The 15936-nt window shown below is 37.0% G+C and overlaps 2 protein-coding genes across 5 annotated transcripts in view; both read right to left on the bottom strand.

Annotated features, from left to right (window-relative positions):
• cnsta (consortin, connexin sorting protein a) overlaps positions 1-7186 on the bottom strand; it is a 42237-nt gene extending 35051 nt beyond the window's left edge. Inside the window, exons 1-4 of one of the 3 annotated variants that reach the window (XM_028014543.1) lie at positions 4541-4660; positions 4361-4457; positions 2709-2771; positions 2031-2411 (exon numbers count right to left, since the gene is read on the bottom strand). In XM_028014543.1, the coding sequence (XP_027870344.1) occupies positions 2031-2411; positions 2709-2718 (391 nt within the window). In that variant the 5' untranslated portion in view covers positions 2719-2771; positions 4361-4457; positions 4541-4660. Of the gene's footprint in view, positions 1-2030; positions 2412-2708; positions 2772-4360; positions 4458-4540; positions 4661-7001 lie in introns of those variants that run through there. The other 2 variants (XM_028014541.1, XM_028014542.1) reach the window with 2 other exon arrangements.
• A 1118-nt stretch (positions 7187-8304) lies between these two features.
• On the bottom strand, positions 8305-15799 carry tfb2m (transcription factor B2, mitochondrial). Of its 2 annotated transcripts, none has more exons than XM_028014667.1 (10): positions 15644-15799; positions 14827-15160; positions 14285-14474; positions 13429-13520; positions 13146-13299; positions 12359-12507; positions 12114-12203; positions 9992-10051; positions 9760-9908; positions 8305-9111 (listed from the first exon to the last, which is right to left on the bottom strand). In XM_028014667.1, exons 2-10 carry the CDS (start codon positions 15094-15096, stop codon positions 8922-8924), a joined length of 1344 nt encoding a protein of 447 aa, XP_027870468.1. In that variant the 5' UTR covers positions 15097-15160; positions 15644-15799; the 3' UTR covers positions 8305-8921. The 2 variants fall into 2 exon arrangements, with proteins under 2 accessions (XP_027870468.1, XP_027870467.1); XM_028014666.1 differs by having other exon boundaries at positions 15633-15798.
• Between the last annotated feature and the right edge of the window lie 137 nt (positions 15800-15936).

Here is a 15936-nt window from a genome sequence, read left to right on the forward strand (position 1 = left end):
TCTCTGTGTTGTATGTATTGTAGATTATTAAACGCGCCACATAACATGCAGAAAGAACATAGGCTGAGATTTGAACCCTGAACCTGCTTGCTGCAAGAAAACAGTCCAAGTTGCACCTTCAAAAAAGTACATTTTATAAAGTACTTAATGGTGACAGATATTTTAAAATGGTATAGAAAAACTGCTCAGTTTTTGTTAATAAATGTTGATGTTTTAGGTGTACAAGTACATTTTATCAGTTGATTTTTCTATAGATTTCTTGATTTAATGTACTTTAAATACCAAAATAAAATCTGCAATGCATTCAGCATAATTTAGATGTGAATTATTATTTCAGTAGCTGAATATATTTAATTATATTAAATATATTAATATTATTAAATATATTAAATTATATTAAATATATATATTAAATAAATTAAATCCATCCATCCATCCATTTTCCGTTCACCCTTGTCCCTAATGGGGTCGGGAGGGTTGCTGGTGCCCATCTCCAGCTACATTCCGGGCGAGAGGCGGGGTACACCCCGGACAGGTCGCCAGTCTGTCGCAGGGCAACACAGAGACATACAGGACAAACAACCATTCACACACACACTCACACCTAGGGAGAATTTAGAGAAACCAATTGACCTGACAGTCATGTTTTTGGACTGTGGGAGGAAGCCGGAGTACCCGGAGAGAACCCACGCATGCACAGGGAGAACATGCAAACTCCATGCAGAAAGACCCCGGCCGGGAATCGAACCCAGGACCTTCTTGCTGCAAGGCAACAGTGCTACCAACTGCGCCACTGTGCAGCCCAAATAAATTAAATATATTATTAAATTATTCAATTTAATAATGAAAAATATTAATATTAAGATATTTTGTCAAAAGTTAATGAAGCTCACCCAAATTTACACATCTGGATAAACCAGTTTTATCCTGTTGTGACTGACACCCTGGTGAAGCTAATACTGGTGAGCCATTTAATGTCAGATTTTAAGGTCAAACATAACTCCTCCTGCAGTTCTTTACTGTAAAAACACAAAAACTCACTCGGTTATGACAGCTTTGCTCTGGTGAGTGATTGCCACTGCGTCCCAGAATGTGTAAATGTGCAGAGCTCACCACAGCAGCAGATATGTGGGAGTGTCAGATAGCATGAGGGAATGCAGAAGGAATCCTGCATGCTCAAAGCTGAAGTAATGTTTCAGGTTTTATTTTTCTTTACATGATTTCAAAGTTATTTCTGCAAAACCTTTTTCTTACACTTTCAACCTGCTGCTTCCCATTTTACGATTTATTAACCACATGCTGGTTTGTGTTTTCTACTTGTATGAATAATTGCTTGTTTGTAAAGATTACACTGGGTTACAAAAAATATTTTTTGGAAGTTGTCTGTGTTGTTTTCAACTGAATTAGGACTATTTTTGCACTGCTGAATCCAAAAATAAAAAATGTTCTCATTCTGGCCAGGTTTTATTCTAATTTGATTTAGAAAAATCAGATCTTTTGACTAAATTGATTAAATTTCTGTGACATTATCAGTTCATTTCCGTTAATGTTTATCATCCAAAAAAAGTTTTAGAAGAAAAAAATTTGTTTTCTAACAGAGTGCAGGGTTTCCCCCAGAAAACCTTCTACAGCCGATGCTCGGGGCATTAGGGCAGTCATCCAGCCAGCCGCCATGTTTTTGAGTTTAAAAGTGCTTAAAATTAACAGAAACTTTGATATTATGACTTGATAGTTGTCGCTATTGGTAGATTAATACCTAAACACCAACTATAAAAAAGGTAATACTTCAAAAATAAAATAAAATAAACAATGCTAAACCTGGTGGGGACACAAATAAAGTCTGGTGACCCGCCAGGCTTATAATACACTGTGGGAAACCCTGGAGTGTATTAATTAAATGTTACAAACTTGGATTTATGTCAATTGAAAAACCCCAGACAATTTTTTGGCTGTTGACCATTGTTATTTAAAAAACTAAAAAGATGCGGATAGATTCAAAACGACGATCAGCATGAACGTTTGAGCAGTACCTGTCTCCGAATAAGAGGAATCAGTCATCAGATTGTCTGGAGATTGGCAGCATGTCAAAGAACTTGACGCCTCAGATTCGTCCTCCTCTTCTTCCTTCATCACTTCATCCACATCTTCCTCCTGATCCACGTCTCTGCTTCCTAGTGAGTATCCCCCTATCCCCGTTTCCTCCTCCTTTTCATTGTTGTCCGGAGAGGGTTTCTGGACGAGGCTGCATGTTCGTCCCTCATCGTTTTGGGGAAGAGGGAGTGTTTGTGCCAGCGTCTCATTGAGGTTTTGCGTTTGGGCGGTGAGGGCCTCCGAGTTTGACAAGTTGTCACAGAGATCAAAGCCGTCAACGTGAACTTGTGATATCGCGTTGCCCTCCATCTCAAACAGACCTGAGGATCAAAAAATTGAATCAGCTGGGTACAGAAAAGAATAGAAATACATTTAAAGAAGAAAGAAATCTGATTTGACAGAAAGAGAGGGACTCATTTTCCTTTGTACATTATTTAAAGACTGTCTGTTGCAACCTGAGACAACAGCAACCACAGCATCGCTAAAATGCTGCCAAAACAACCTCCCCTGTTCTCGGCTGCTATTTCCTCTCTAAATCACATGTAATTACTACTCTACAATGGTTCTGAACTTTTATTCAGCCATATATCTTGTAAGGAGACATAAAAAGTAACCACCATGATCCATTGGCTTCTGCAGTGAAGACCAGTGACCGCAGTCCGGGAAGCCTCTCTTCAGGCCTGCAGAGACGACAAAAACAAGACTAAACAACCCAACTTCAGACAAAGCTTAAACATGGCCGACAGAGTTTGAGTCGATTTAGACAGAAAAGAGGGAAAACAACATGTGAAACGAGTGTTGCATCATTCCCAAGCTGTCAAATGAACCAGAAGAACCAGAATCTCTTAGAACCAGAAGAGATTTTCAACATGAAGTTATAGTCCAACTTTTTCCTTTTGTCTTAAACCTGCATGACTGCAGCTTTCTTCCAGCTGATTATAACGTTTAACTGGTAAAGATCAGTTTTTACTGTGAAACATACACTCTGCAGCATAAGAAACCAATTACGCTCAGAGGAATCACACTGCAAAAACACTAAATCTTACCAAGTATTTTTGTCTAATTTCCAGTGCAAATATCTTAGTACATTTTAAATAAGACAAAACTAACTTATAAGTAACTCTTCACCAATTTCTAAGAGCTTATTTTAAGTAAATAATTCCCTAATATTGATGAAAAAGTGCTAGCTGAAAGTGAAATAACCTGACAGTGAAACTAGTACTTTTTCATCAATATTAAGGAATTATTTACTTAAAACAAACTCATATTTCTTGCTGAAAACTTGTAAGTTAGTTTTGTCTTATTTCAAGTGTGGTAAGATTTTTATTTTAATTTTTTAATTTTTATTTTTTTGCAGTGTAATCAACTTTAAAGTTCTGAGTTTCACAACTTTTGTTTTTAAGACATAGAAATCTAAGTTTTAGCTTTTTTGTTCTGTCAGTTTTTACATTTACTGGACATTAAATTATGAAACATTTTTCTCAAGTTCAATTCAATTCAGCAGTGTGGAAAAAATTTTATTCACATTTTAGGGAACATTATGATTAACTGTAATTAATTCAGTTTTAAAATATCTAAATTAATATAACTTAATAACCCAACATGAATTATGACTGATAAATTATGATTAAAGATTTAAAAAAACAAAGATTTGATTCGGTGAAATACCAATAAAGGACATGATTTTAAAATAATTTAATCTAAAATTACACTTTATATACATATAGATAATGGAAAAGGGAATCAGGCTCAACTATATTTCCATTAACAATTGTCTTTATCTTCTCATTCATCCAGAAATGGAAAATTATTTATTAAATTTTCTGGACTACACCACAATCCTGGAAACTCTATGGGAAATGTTCCTTTGTTGAAAATCTGGAATAAATAAATAAATAAACCTGGATTACACAAAATCAAGAAAATTATGAACATCTAGTTCAGGAAACCCTTAGAAAAACAGTGTCTTCAGCCAGAGGCTTCTTCAAATTCACTGTAACACAAACTACTACAGGAGATCTGTGCTACCAACATCCATCTTCTTCATATGACTTAATATGAATAACAACATTTAATTTCCCTCTGTGATCAATAAAAGTATTTTTAATTGAATACAGGTTAACGAACAGGTAAATCAACGTAAGGCGCAAATCAGTATTATGCAATAGCAGTTTTTTCTTCACTTTTACTGCCTTGCTTCTGTTTACAGTTGACTCAGCAACAGTCAAGACTGACACAACCAGATTAACCACTTTAAGCTTTCACCAACCCCTAGAGCTGTCCTTCAACAACTGGTCCGAACCCAGACTTCAGACTGGAACTGGTTAGGCCATTTCTTAAAAATCAACCTTTACGTGGCAAAAGTACTGAAAATGAAAAGGAGATACAGACATAAATTAAAATCAAGTTTAGGAGGAGGCTCAATGTTAAAAACAATCCAAAATCTCACCCAACACGCAGATCCAGGTTAATTACAGCCGATCTCAGAGGAACAGAGCTGTCCCAGTTTTCTGCAGCTTATTCCATCTACAGGGAGGTGAGCGCACATAACGCGCTGTGACCACCTATGTTTCATAAGCAGATAATATTTTAACAAGAGACAACACCCTATGAATGAAACGACTGTTTGCTTTTCCTCACCTTTTAAAAGAAACGGACAAACTGAACATGGCTCCAGTCTGTGAATGATCCAACAAACCCACCGAGACAAACAACTATGACATTTAGGTTTTACGCTCCAGCAACCTCAAGATCACAATCACAGACGCTATTCTGACCCGTTTTCAGAGTTTCTCTGTTCTGCAGGATCTGATCGTCAAACGATCCTCTCCCACAGAGACATCCGTCTCCAAACATCCATCGTCTCTTCTTTATAATCAGTGTCCTCGCCCCACAGGGGGCCATGAATAATGCACGACACAAGAAAACACAAGCAGACAGTGGCTTTCAGCCAAAAGAGGATAAATATCCCAAGCCGATGCTAAAACTAACCTAATAAAAACTAAAATAACATGTAACATTAACTTGGTGGAGTGGGTTTACCACCAAGAGAAACAGAAAAACATTAAATTAGGGGAGCAAAAAACAAAGTTTGATGAGTTATGTTTAAATATTCTTAAAATGAGGTAAGTTAGCTAAACTTTCAAATCATATTCATGTCAAATGTTTTGTCATTTGCAAGAGCTTAACTCATTTTAAAATGACTCATAAGCTAAAGACTAAGAGAGGAAGAGTTTTTAAAAATTATGAACACATTAGCAGTAGCTAAAAAAAAAAAGCATATGCCAAAATATCAATTTAGCTGATTTTTAGCAGATACTCTGTACCAAGGGCTGCACAATATATTATCATCACCTTGTCACTAGTTGTGTTTCCATTGACAATAATTGTGCAAATTAGGATTATGAAAATTAATGTGCTTAACAGAAAAACAGCAATTTTTAAAAAAAAACAAAAAAACTTTTTTTAATGAAAAAGGTTTTTGTGCTAGGATGAAGTGGTGAATCAAAATTAGTATAATTTGCAAAACTGCAATGGAAACATTTTTTTTAATCATAATATTACTACTGACAGAAATGACAAAGATGATGACACAGCATCTTTTTTGATGACCTATTGCATTAACAAACTTATTCAAATGTGATTTTAATTGTATCTCTTATTTAATGGAAATGCCACAATTGCAAAATTGGTTGTTTTTTTAAATTAGTGGAATATAAACAAAGTTTTGTGCACATTCATAATGGAAACACAACCATGGTTAATATGCATATTGCAAAGAACTGCCCAGACTGTAATAAGTAATGGCTAATTTTTTAGCTTCCATGCATTAAAGCTCTGTGTGCTATTAATATATTTGTAACACTTGCTGTTTAATGCAGAATAAAAATGTTTTACAAGGGAAAGAGGGAGCAAATTGATTAATTTATTTAAAAAAAATACAACTAAGCCCAAACCTCTTTGCTATAAAACCTTATTGAGTTGGAAATAATGGATAAAATTGTGCTCTAGTAGCTGGATAAACTACTCACAATCAACCAAAAGCAGGAATGTATAAAGAAATGTAATTATTTATTGCATGTCATATCGTCATAGTAACTTTCACCAATATTATTGCATATTTTCCTAATACTGTACTGCCCTATTATTAACATGACTAATAAAACTTTTGTTAAGTCTGTAGGTTTTGGTGTCCCACCAACATCTGGCGCTCTTTACAAAACCCTCGGGGTGCGCCCCTGGCATTTTGCCTACACTCAGCGAAATCTTCCAGGTTGCTATAAAAGCCTTGAACTCTGCAGTTGAACTATCCCAATCAGTTGGGTGGAGCGCTGATGTTGGCTACAGTTCAGATCTTCTAAACCACAGTAATGAATAACAGAACAGCTCACACCTTATGTCCATATTTTACATTCAGCGTAAACCCAAAAACACAGTATGCTGATGAAATAAGATGTCAGGTCTACAGAATGAGATTTATTATTTAGTAAATAAACATGCATAGCTGTCCGCAGGCGGTTTATAACGCCAGGCGTGACTGACAGCTGAGCTTTCAATTAACATGTTGTATTTGTCATCTGTCAGTTGCGACCGTCGCCTTTGAAACACGAAGCAGAAATAAACGAGATTTGTTCTGCTTCAACCAAAAAGACGGAAAACCTCTGAGAGGAACTAGAAACTAATACTTCATTTTAACCCATTTAATGTCGAATCGCTACAGTGAAACGTCTGTCTTGGCGTCAGTGGATGTTGCTACCAGGCTAGCATTAGCTAGCGCCCAGCCGAACAGAAGAAACATCTGGCCACCTTTAGGAGCCGCACCGTCATTTTCCTTACACTTCCACGCGCTAGCTGTAAGTGCCACTGCTACGACGGAACAGACGTTACGACGCAGCGCGTTCAGGACGTACTTACGGCTGAAGAGAGAGGCTGACGGGCGGAGAGCTCAGCATCAGACACCTTGCCGAGGATGTTGTTGTTGTTGTACGGAGTGTAACGCAAGCGCTACCCGCAGTCAGACAGACAGGCAGGGGTCGTTGCCGCCGCTCTCCCCGAGCCCGGGCTGAGTGTGTCAGCTACACCGACCACGAGCTCTAGCGCCATCTATCGTCCGTCTACCGTCCATGTTTCACTTTGTGTTTAGCGTGACACACCAACAGAAACGAAAATGTGAAGGTGCGACGGTGTGTTAGGGTCATTGTATACAGGAAAAAAAAATACATTTCCGCCCAAAACATTCAAAAACTTTCTAGAAAAATCGAGGAATTTTTTTCGTTTCAAAAGTTGAAGTTTTGCTCAAAAAGAAGAAAAAATCCTCAGACATTTTTAGATTAATCAGAAAATTTCTAGAGAAAACAAAAATTTTTTTGAGTCTGATAAGTCAAAAAAAATTGCCAGAAAAAACTCAAATTTTCAGATTAATCTCTGAAATGTTCAAGAAAAAGTCAAAAATTTGCTAGAAACTCAGAATTTTTTTTATTTAATCTCAGGACGTTTCTAGAAAAAACAGGGAATTTTTTGAGTTTCAATTAAGATTTTAAATGTTGCTAGAAAAGAACTCAGACATTCTGAGATTAATTTCAGTCATTTCTTTAAAGAAAAAAAAAGGAATTTTCTGAGTTTGAAAAGTCAAAGATTTGCTAGAAAAAACTAATAAATTTCTCTCGGAATAAAGAAATATTTTCTGAGTTTGAACATTTAATCTAAGTCACTTTGGGCTACATACTACACAGTGTGAAAAAGAAAAAAAAAACAGGACTGGTATTGAGACCTATGTTTCTACCAGATTTGTGCACTGAGACTGAGAATTTTCCAAAACAGGTTCTGTGAACATCAGCTTACATATCTTGTCACAAATTATAAAGTGGATTTATGCCTAGGCTTGAACTAGGTCATCCTAACATACGCTTTGATGTAAACCATTTAAGCTCTTGTTCTATCTTCCTCTGAATAGTTAGCAGTTTATTTCCCACTGCACTGCATCCAATACCTCTGGCCCTTTTGAAGAAAAGCATCCCCATAGTATCATGCTGCCACCACCATGTTTACTCAAGTATATAGTAAATTTTCTTCACATTCTAAACACTCTTCCATAAAAGCCAGATTTGTGTAGTTCACAGGGTTGTTCTGAAAACAGATTATCTACCTGACCTGTGCATTCCTACAGCACAAATTTGACAAAAATGTGAAAAAAATGATACAAACAACTTTAAATCACATTTTCTTTGTCAATGACCAAGAATGCAAATAATAGCTTTATTAATCAATCTGATTTATGACCAAATTACAGAGCACCAATAAAACCTGGGCTAGATGTAAAAAAGTATGATATATTTTGCTTTTAAATTAACATATCTAACTTACATATTTCATAAAGCATGAGATTTCACATGCACGAACAATCATGGACTCACAAATATAAAAATACAAACAGCTGCTGTTATGTAATGAAACAGCATTGCATTGCTTTTTTCCTTGGTTTGTTTCACATAAAGACGTACGCAGGTCGTTACACTGCTACTGCAATAAACTGACTAAATAAAACAGCAGCTGTATTATCAAGTGAAGCACACTAGGATGTTGGAGGTATGAGATCACTTGCATAGCCTGAAGCTTCAGTGATGGATGAAGAGCCTCTATTTATGTATATTTATGTCCAAACTATGAAGTCACTGTAATATAAATTAAAAAAATTATATTTATAGCAGAAACTTTTAAGCTATTTCAGTAACAGAACAGATAGAGAATTTGTTATACTCTTATGGCTATTTATCTATCTTACTGTTCTGTTTCATCATATTATTGAACACATGTTTAGTTGTGCTGTTATTTTAGCCCCAGCCTTCCCTCTGCGTGTTCTCCAGGATCTCCTCGTAAAGCCAGCTCTGTATAAACTCCTGACTCTTGTCCATCAGCTGGAAAAGTCGAAGGTACTCCTCTGGATAGACGTTTCCAGTCAGGATGTCCTCCGGCAAGCCCAACTCAGATAACAGTTTGCTCCCACTGTCAGGTGACCACACACTAAAAAAAAATATATAAAAAAAATCAAACAAATAAGAGGCATGATGAAAGAAAACCACACATGCTTTGACAAGATGAACAAAATTATTAAAAACATGCTGCTAATACTTCCATTTGGATCTTAACTGCTTCTAAAAAATAGTGCAAGCACTTTAAAGAAAAACATCCAACTGTTTTTGACAGTAAGTTTATGTTTTTTTGATTCTTGTTCATGGAGTAAGTATAAAACTAAATGTTGGTTCCAGTTCTTCTGGGCCACTAAGTAGATGGTACTTTCTAATTTCACTCTAGATTTGTAAAGTATAAAGCTAAATGTTGGTCCTCCATGTTTGATTCTTGTACTGGGTTGCTAAGTAATAAACTAACAGGAGTTTTTCTTGCTCCAATATTAAGCTAAATGTTGGTCTAAAGTCATAAGTACTCCACAGTTTACAAACGTAATAAACTAAAAAGTATAAAGACTAAAATATCATTATCTAAGAATAATTTTGTGCAAAAAAAAAAGAATAAATATGCTCATGGATCAATCATAACCTGTTCAGGGAAGCATAACATGTTTAAGAAATCTGCAGGCTTTCTTCAAAGTGTGAGGCTTTGACGCTGCGTGTGTGATGTGAGCGCTAGCTTCGCCTGATGCCGTCTGCTTACTTGAGCCTGTCGATGAGTTTGACCTTCCGTTTTGCCAAACACTGTTTGACCATCATCAGCAGAGTTGAGGCGTTGGAGGGCATGAGGCCTGAGGAGAACAGGTCGGCCCGGGGACGCAGGCGAACCAGGCACAGATAATCGTTTGGGAGCTACAGGGAGAGAAAAAGGCCAAATGTTGCATTAAACACTTTAAATGTTTATATCACTGCTGATAATGGACTGGCTCTGTTACCTTCCCCTTGGAGTTACGTACACTCTGCCTTGAAGACACAGCAAACGACTCCCAGGGCTCCTGAACACACAGATAAGGAGGTGGAGGAATGAAATGTCAACAAACATTTCCTCTCTGATCTCATGATGTGTTGCAGACATGGATCAGTGACTGGCATGAAGGTACCGAAAGGTTTTAAAAAGTTACAGTTTCACAACACAAACTAATTTTCCATTCTGTTATTCCTTGTTTTAAACTTTAATTTCCAAAGAACATTTTATACTAGAGCTGGAAAACATTTTAAATATGCAAAATAACTAAACAGAAGAACCGATATTATAAATGCAATAGATTATGAAGTGTTAAAAAAAACAAAATTGCTTTTGAAAACATTAATAATGAGGTTCAGACAGGAAAAAATGCAACACTGCCAGGTAGGAATTTTGCTAAAAAAAAAAACAATCTACTTTATGTCAAATCTTCTCAACAATATTACTTTAAATGTTACTCAAAATACAGAAACAAACAAGCAAATCAAAATGTTCTTGCTCATTTTATTCGACCAACTGATTTACTGCTTATTTGGACGGGCTTGCCAGAAGTGAATGAATATATCTACATATTCTTATATCAGCAAACTGTATAAAAACGGCCATAAAATCATCTTATTTCCAAGAAAGCCAGTAGTTTTTATGCATCCTCAAATATCAGATGCTTTTATTACATTTTCAAAGGATTTTTGTAGGTAATTATTACAATTTTATACTGTTTAAAAAAACATTATTGGCACATTATTGTTCTTAGCAAAAATGTTGATGGTACCGACAGGTTAAGTAGCTTGCTGGCTGCACACTGTTAATCAGGTGGCTGCAAATAGGACAAAAAGACTGGAAACTAAAAGAGCATCACTGTTTTAAGGCACAGGAGGCAGATCTGTTAAGAAGTCCGTCAAAGGAGCAAGGCAGAGTAATTCAGCAACTAACATGAACTTATTATACTTGTGTTTCCAGATATATATACTATAGATAATATTTTACTGTAATAATCTTAATCATATTTATTGAGCAGCAGTGGGGGTGTTTATTTTTGGATGAAATAAGATCATGTTACACTTCTTTTGAAATATAATTTAGCGCTAATGCAGATATTACAGTATTACAATAGAGCCACAGTATTTTTATTGAAGGTTTTCATACAGTGAGAATCTCATGTCAGCCTATGGCTGATGTATTGACCCTTTGCAAACTACGTCACTTAATCATTCAAGGCGCCATGATAGATGTCGGAAATGAGAATCGGGAGTATTGAACAAAGCGACTGAAATTGTTTTCCAAAGTTGTTTTTGCCAGTTTATTCATGGCTTCCACTTGTTCGAGTCGAGCTAATTTGTCTGTGAACATAACCCACCTGGTTAGGGCTCACAGACGGCGGTATTTACGAAAGTTGGAAACAGCTAGCTTACAAACTGATCCATACTTCCCTCCTGACGTGTTGATCAAATTACCGATTTTGCCTGAATTCACACCACATGATTTATATCAGTATGTTATAAACGGCATCTCCCCTTAAACCGAGGAGCAGCATTAAAAACGTACAGAAGACGAGACGCTAACCAGTTGTTTTTTCCATAGATGCTAGGCTACATGACGGTGGGGCGCTGTTTCCCTGGTTACTAATGGTTAGACATACCTACTCCATAATGCGATATTTCATATCTTTCTAATCATACTTACTTATAAAGTTTATGAACGTTAATCTTCTTACCTTGTAAAAAGTGTTAGCTGCAAATCTGAGGTTACACCGATGGCTGAAAGTCATTATGACTGACAGCTGCTATCCATCTCCGCCGTATCTTCCCTCATTAAAAGTTATAAAATAAAATGACAGGTTTGGTTTTCACCCTTGTCTGTTTGTGCAGCCGACTGTGCAGCATCCTATGATCATTTATACTGCGGAGTCAACTAAGTAGAAGCGATTTTGGGCTACCAGATGTCCGTGTTTTGACAGGCTTTAAGCATCGGTTGTTTTGACGTCCGTTATGGTGGAGTGGACGGAGTTCTGAAGAGCATGACGTCACGTGCAAAGGGTCAATAGGAACACAAAAGATAAAAACCATAGGTACTAACTTAAAGGAAAAGTGTACCTTGTGCAGAAGTTCGATATCACACGACATCTGCCAGAGGACGCCGAAGGCTCTGTAGAAGAGCATTTCACCAGGTCGGGACATCAGTTTCTGATGGATTAACAAACAGGTTTTACACAACCTGATCAGTCCATAACCAAACCTCACATCAATAACAAAGTGTAAAAAAAAGTGTAGGAATGCCTGTTTAAAATCTGCATCAAATGTTATAAATAAAAAGAAACACATTTATTATTGTTATTTACCATGTACTCGCTCTCGTTGATGAAGAGGTTCAGCTCTATTCTGCCGTATCTGTAGACAGACAATCGCTCAAACAGAGCATAAACCATCTTCAGCAGCGTGCCACGCCCGTTACGCTCTGGCAGGAACCCCACTACCTTCACAGGGACGTCTGCAGAGATTCACAAATACACACAATAACAAATGCTTTTCAGCTTTTTGAAAATAAGAGACACACAAACACTCTGTTTTAGAAATGTTCAAGTTGTCAAGTTGAGGATTCATAGAAGGGATGCACAATATTGGATGTTTGGTTGATATCATATATGCCAATATTATAAAACTCATTTAGCTGATTACCGATACCAATAATATTTTTCCCAATACCTACTTACTATATGGCTTTCTCTGCTGTGGAATTAAAATACTGCATTATCTTTGTCAATTTAGCCTGATACCAAATGCAAATGTTAAAAAGGAGGCTGAAAATGATGGAGCACATTCAACTTGCATTATGTTTAATGTCAAACTTATTCATGACATCTGCTCTCTTTAAGACAATGACACTCAAACAGTTCAGATCTGGCATTATGCTGTGCTTCAGGCATCTTTGTCACTGGTTTGTCATATAAAACCAACGCCTTTTACATCTGTGAGTTATTTTGACTGAATGGCCGATGTCCAATATTAAATTTTACAGCTAATATCGGCCGATACCGATACCATGCCCATAATAAGGAAAGTAAGGAATTGGAAGTCATTCAACCTTTGCAGGAGTCTTCAGTAAAATCTGCATCTTTTTCTCCTCACCATCAGTCCAGGCAGCCTCTGATATTCCCAGGTCGGTGAACAGTTTATCGGTAAACATGGTCGGAGGTTTCACGTTGCCGCACCCAAAGGGGTCCAGCCTGAAGAAGTCGCAGTGAACCACCTCCAGCTGACCATCAAGACGCGTCTCCAGCTCCTGAAACATAAACCTGTCATCTATATCTTACCTTAAAAAATATATTCTATCAAAAAATGAATATGACAATAACTAAGTATGTTTAAAAGAGGTGAAAAAGAATGTGATCCTAAGAGGAAGTTAATTTACCTGGAGGTCAGGTAAGAAGCTCCTGTCTCCCTCCAGAGCAACGACTCTCTGAGCTCCAGCATTCAGCAGTGCTTTCGTCAAAACTCCGGGACCTGCAAATGAGACATTCACAACAAACCGAACTGCAAATCTTCTACAAAGTAGGGCTGCAACTAATAGGTATTTTAGTAATCAATTATTCAGATGATTAATCCGATCAAAAATTTGGCATATTCTGAAGATTTTTAATTTAACTACTTCAGCCATTTTTATACAATATCAGAAATACAGTAAAAGATGCAAATATATAAAATTAATTCATTGCCTAAAATGCAATAACACAGTATTTCTGTAGTAACAACATAGTAGTAGATCATGTGTAGGAAAGTATGCATCTCTGGTTAAATAATATATCTCTAGCATCAACATGTAAAAAGTCCTTTCTGGTTGACTTAACATCAATACAATGTATTTATCTGCTGAATAATTTCTGAAGTAACCGTTTAATAACTGGATGCAAAAGGTTAAGAATTAGTTGGGGGGGTTTTTTTGTTTTTTTTTTACAGAATTTGAACCAAGTGAATCTAAACTATGCCACTTGAAAAGTTCTGGGTTAAACATATTCATAGATAAAGAACGTTTATTTCATCTTAAATTAAACATCTACAATTTTTTTGTACAGTTTTGGCTTAATTACTGCTCTGAGTATGTTGTTATTTCAGCAAATAGCCTTTCTTTGAGTCAGTTTACTTTACCAATTAATCAATTACTAAATTAGTGGATAATTATTCCAATGATTAAATCATCACGATTATTCTGATTTCAGCCCTCATGCAAAGCTTTCTGAAGGTTACATCACAGATCTGTTGTTTCTCACCTGGATTACATTCGAAGATGATTGTCTTAGCGTCCTGCAGGTCGGGCACCAAATGCTGTGCGACCACGTTGGCCAGATCTGGATTAACTATAAAGTGTCTGATTTTTTTACAAGCCTGTGCACGGCGTACATTTTCCTCCACCTCCCCAAGATCCAGGTAGTCGTAGTGGCACAAAGGACGAAACTGGCCCTGCGAAAAAGATATTAACTGTGACTAACTAAACAAATGTCAACAAATAGTGAAAGAAAATGAAATAATTGACTTCATAATTGTCATATCGATCAGAATCAAAAATTTTGACCTTCTAAAATATATGAGAACTAGACTGTGGCATTATTTTCAACCTATAAACACATCAACCAATGAAATTTAGTTTTTCTGAGTTTATTAATATTCACTGTTTTGAAACAGTCTTTACATATTTTTATCCTCCACTTATGCACTTCTAAATGAAACCTGTGGGTTAAGAATGGCGTCATTTAAAAAGGAAAAAAAAAAAAGGTAAATAAAAGCCTAGAGTCTAATAAACCAAATTACCAACCTGTACAGCTGCTGCAGACAGGTTCCTGTGTACCAGCGCTGACGAAGGGGATGTTCTCTCTGAACGGGGCTGATGTGAACTGGGACCCATGGAGGGCCGACCGGGACCAAAAGAGTCAAGGCTGTAGGCCCTTTTAGGAAGATTAGGGCCCCCAGGGACAGAGGTTGTTGGGGCCAGCACTGCCTTTCGAAGACATGATCTACTTCTAATAGTGTGGCAGCAAGAGGAGCGCACCATCAGCTCCAGCACTCTACAAATCTGAGTGGCCATGGTGGATCAGCAGACATAAAGCACGATGGAAGGTAGGGAAGAGACCTTTGGGAAATGTCACAGCCTAAAAGAAAAGTAAGATACAAGAGAAAACCTGGATTGAAGGGAATGTGTAACACTTAACTGGAAGCACATGTTACATCCATTTCTCAATCTGCACTATTTCTTTACCCCGCTTAAGCATCGACTTATTATGTGGCTAAGAATAATATTTACAAGTAAATGGGTAAATACGGGTAAATAAGTTCAGGCTAAGACAATTAGAGCTGAAAAAACTACAGAAGTGCCCAATTCAGTACATTTTGTTCAGTTAGCAAGTTGCTATTGCTAACAGAACTTCTCAGAAACACATCGACTTCGAAAAGGAGCACAGCCAAGTTCGATATTGTTACTATTAGCTTTAAGAAAAGACAGACAAACTGCGTATTAACGACAACAAGCTGCTACTTAAGTTAGCTAGCCGGGCTAGCCGTGCTTTTACATCCCTGGAGTGCTAAAGGAAATACCGATGTTATCACAAAAGCGTTACCACTAACCTCCCGCTAACCTCTTCGTAGATGGTCCGGTATTTTTGTTCCGGACGGGATCAGTGTGTCAAAACGTCCCTCTGTGCCTGATATCGGCAGTAAAACGGAGTGACATTGAGCTGCATCCTGACCCTCTGCGCATGATGTTTTTGCAACACTCGTGGTGCCTCAGGCGCATGGGATTTACGTCACTCTCCAGTGACAGTTACCTGCCTCAGCGCGACCGCCATATTTTGAGTGGCAGAGTATGTCCGTTACCCAAAAGACACAATAAATTACGCTCAATGGATTTCTATTTTTCATATGCACAGTA

This window comes from Xiphophorus couchianus, chromosome 4, assembly GCF_001444195.1.
Source record: "Xiphophorus couchianus chromosome 4, X_couchianus-1.0, whole genome shotgun sequence".
NCBI classification, from domain to species: domain Eukaryota; kingdom Metazoa; phylum Chordata; class Actinopteri; order Cyprinodontiformes; family Poeciliidae; genus Xiphophorus; species Xiphophorus couchianus.

What these genes read in the sequence shown, in the direction of transcription:
- tfb2m (XM_028014667.1), bottom strand. Translation starts at nt 15,096, where the DNA reads ATGGCCACTCAGATTTGTAGAGTGCTGGAGCTGATGGTGCGCTCCTCT. An exon ending in ATATCGAACTTCTGCACAAG is followed by an intron (nt 10,052 to 12,113) that starts GTACACTTTTCC and finishes CTGTGTGTTCAG; the next exon opens with GAGCCCTGGGAGTCGTTTGC. An exon ending in AAACTCATCGACAGGCTCAA is followed by an intron (nt 9,112 to 9,759) that starts GTAAGCAGACGG and finishes ATTTTTTTTTAG; the next exon opens with TGTGTGGTCACCTGACAGTG.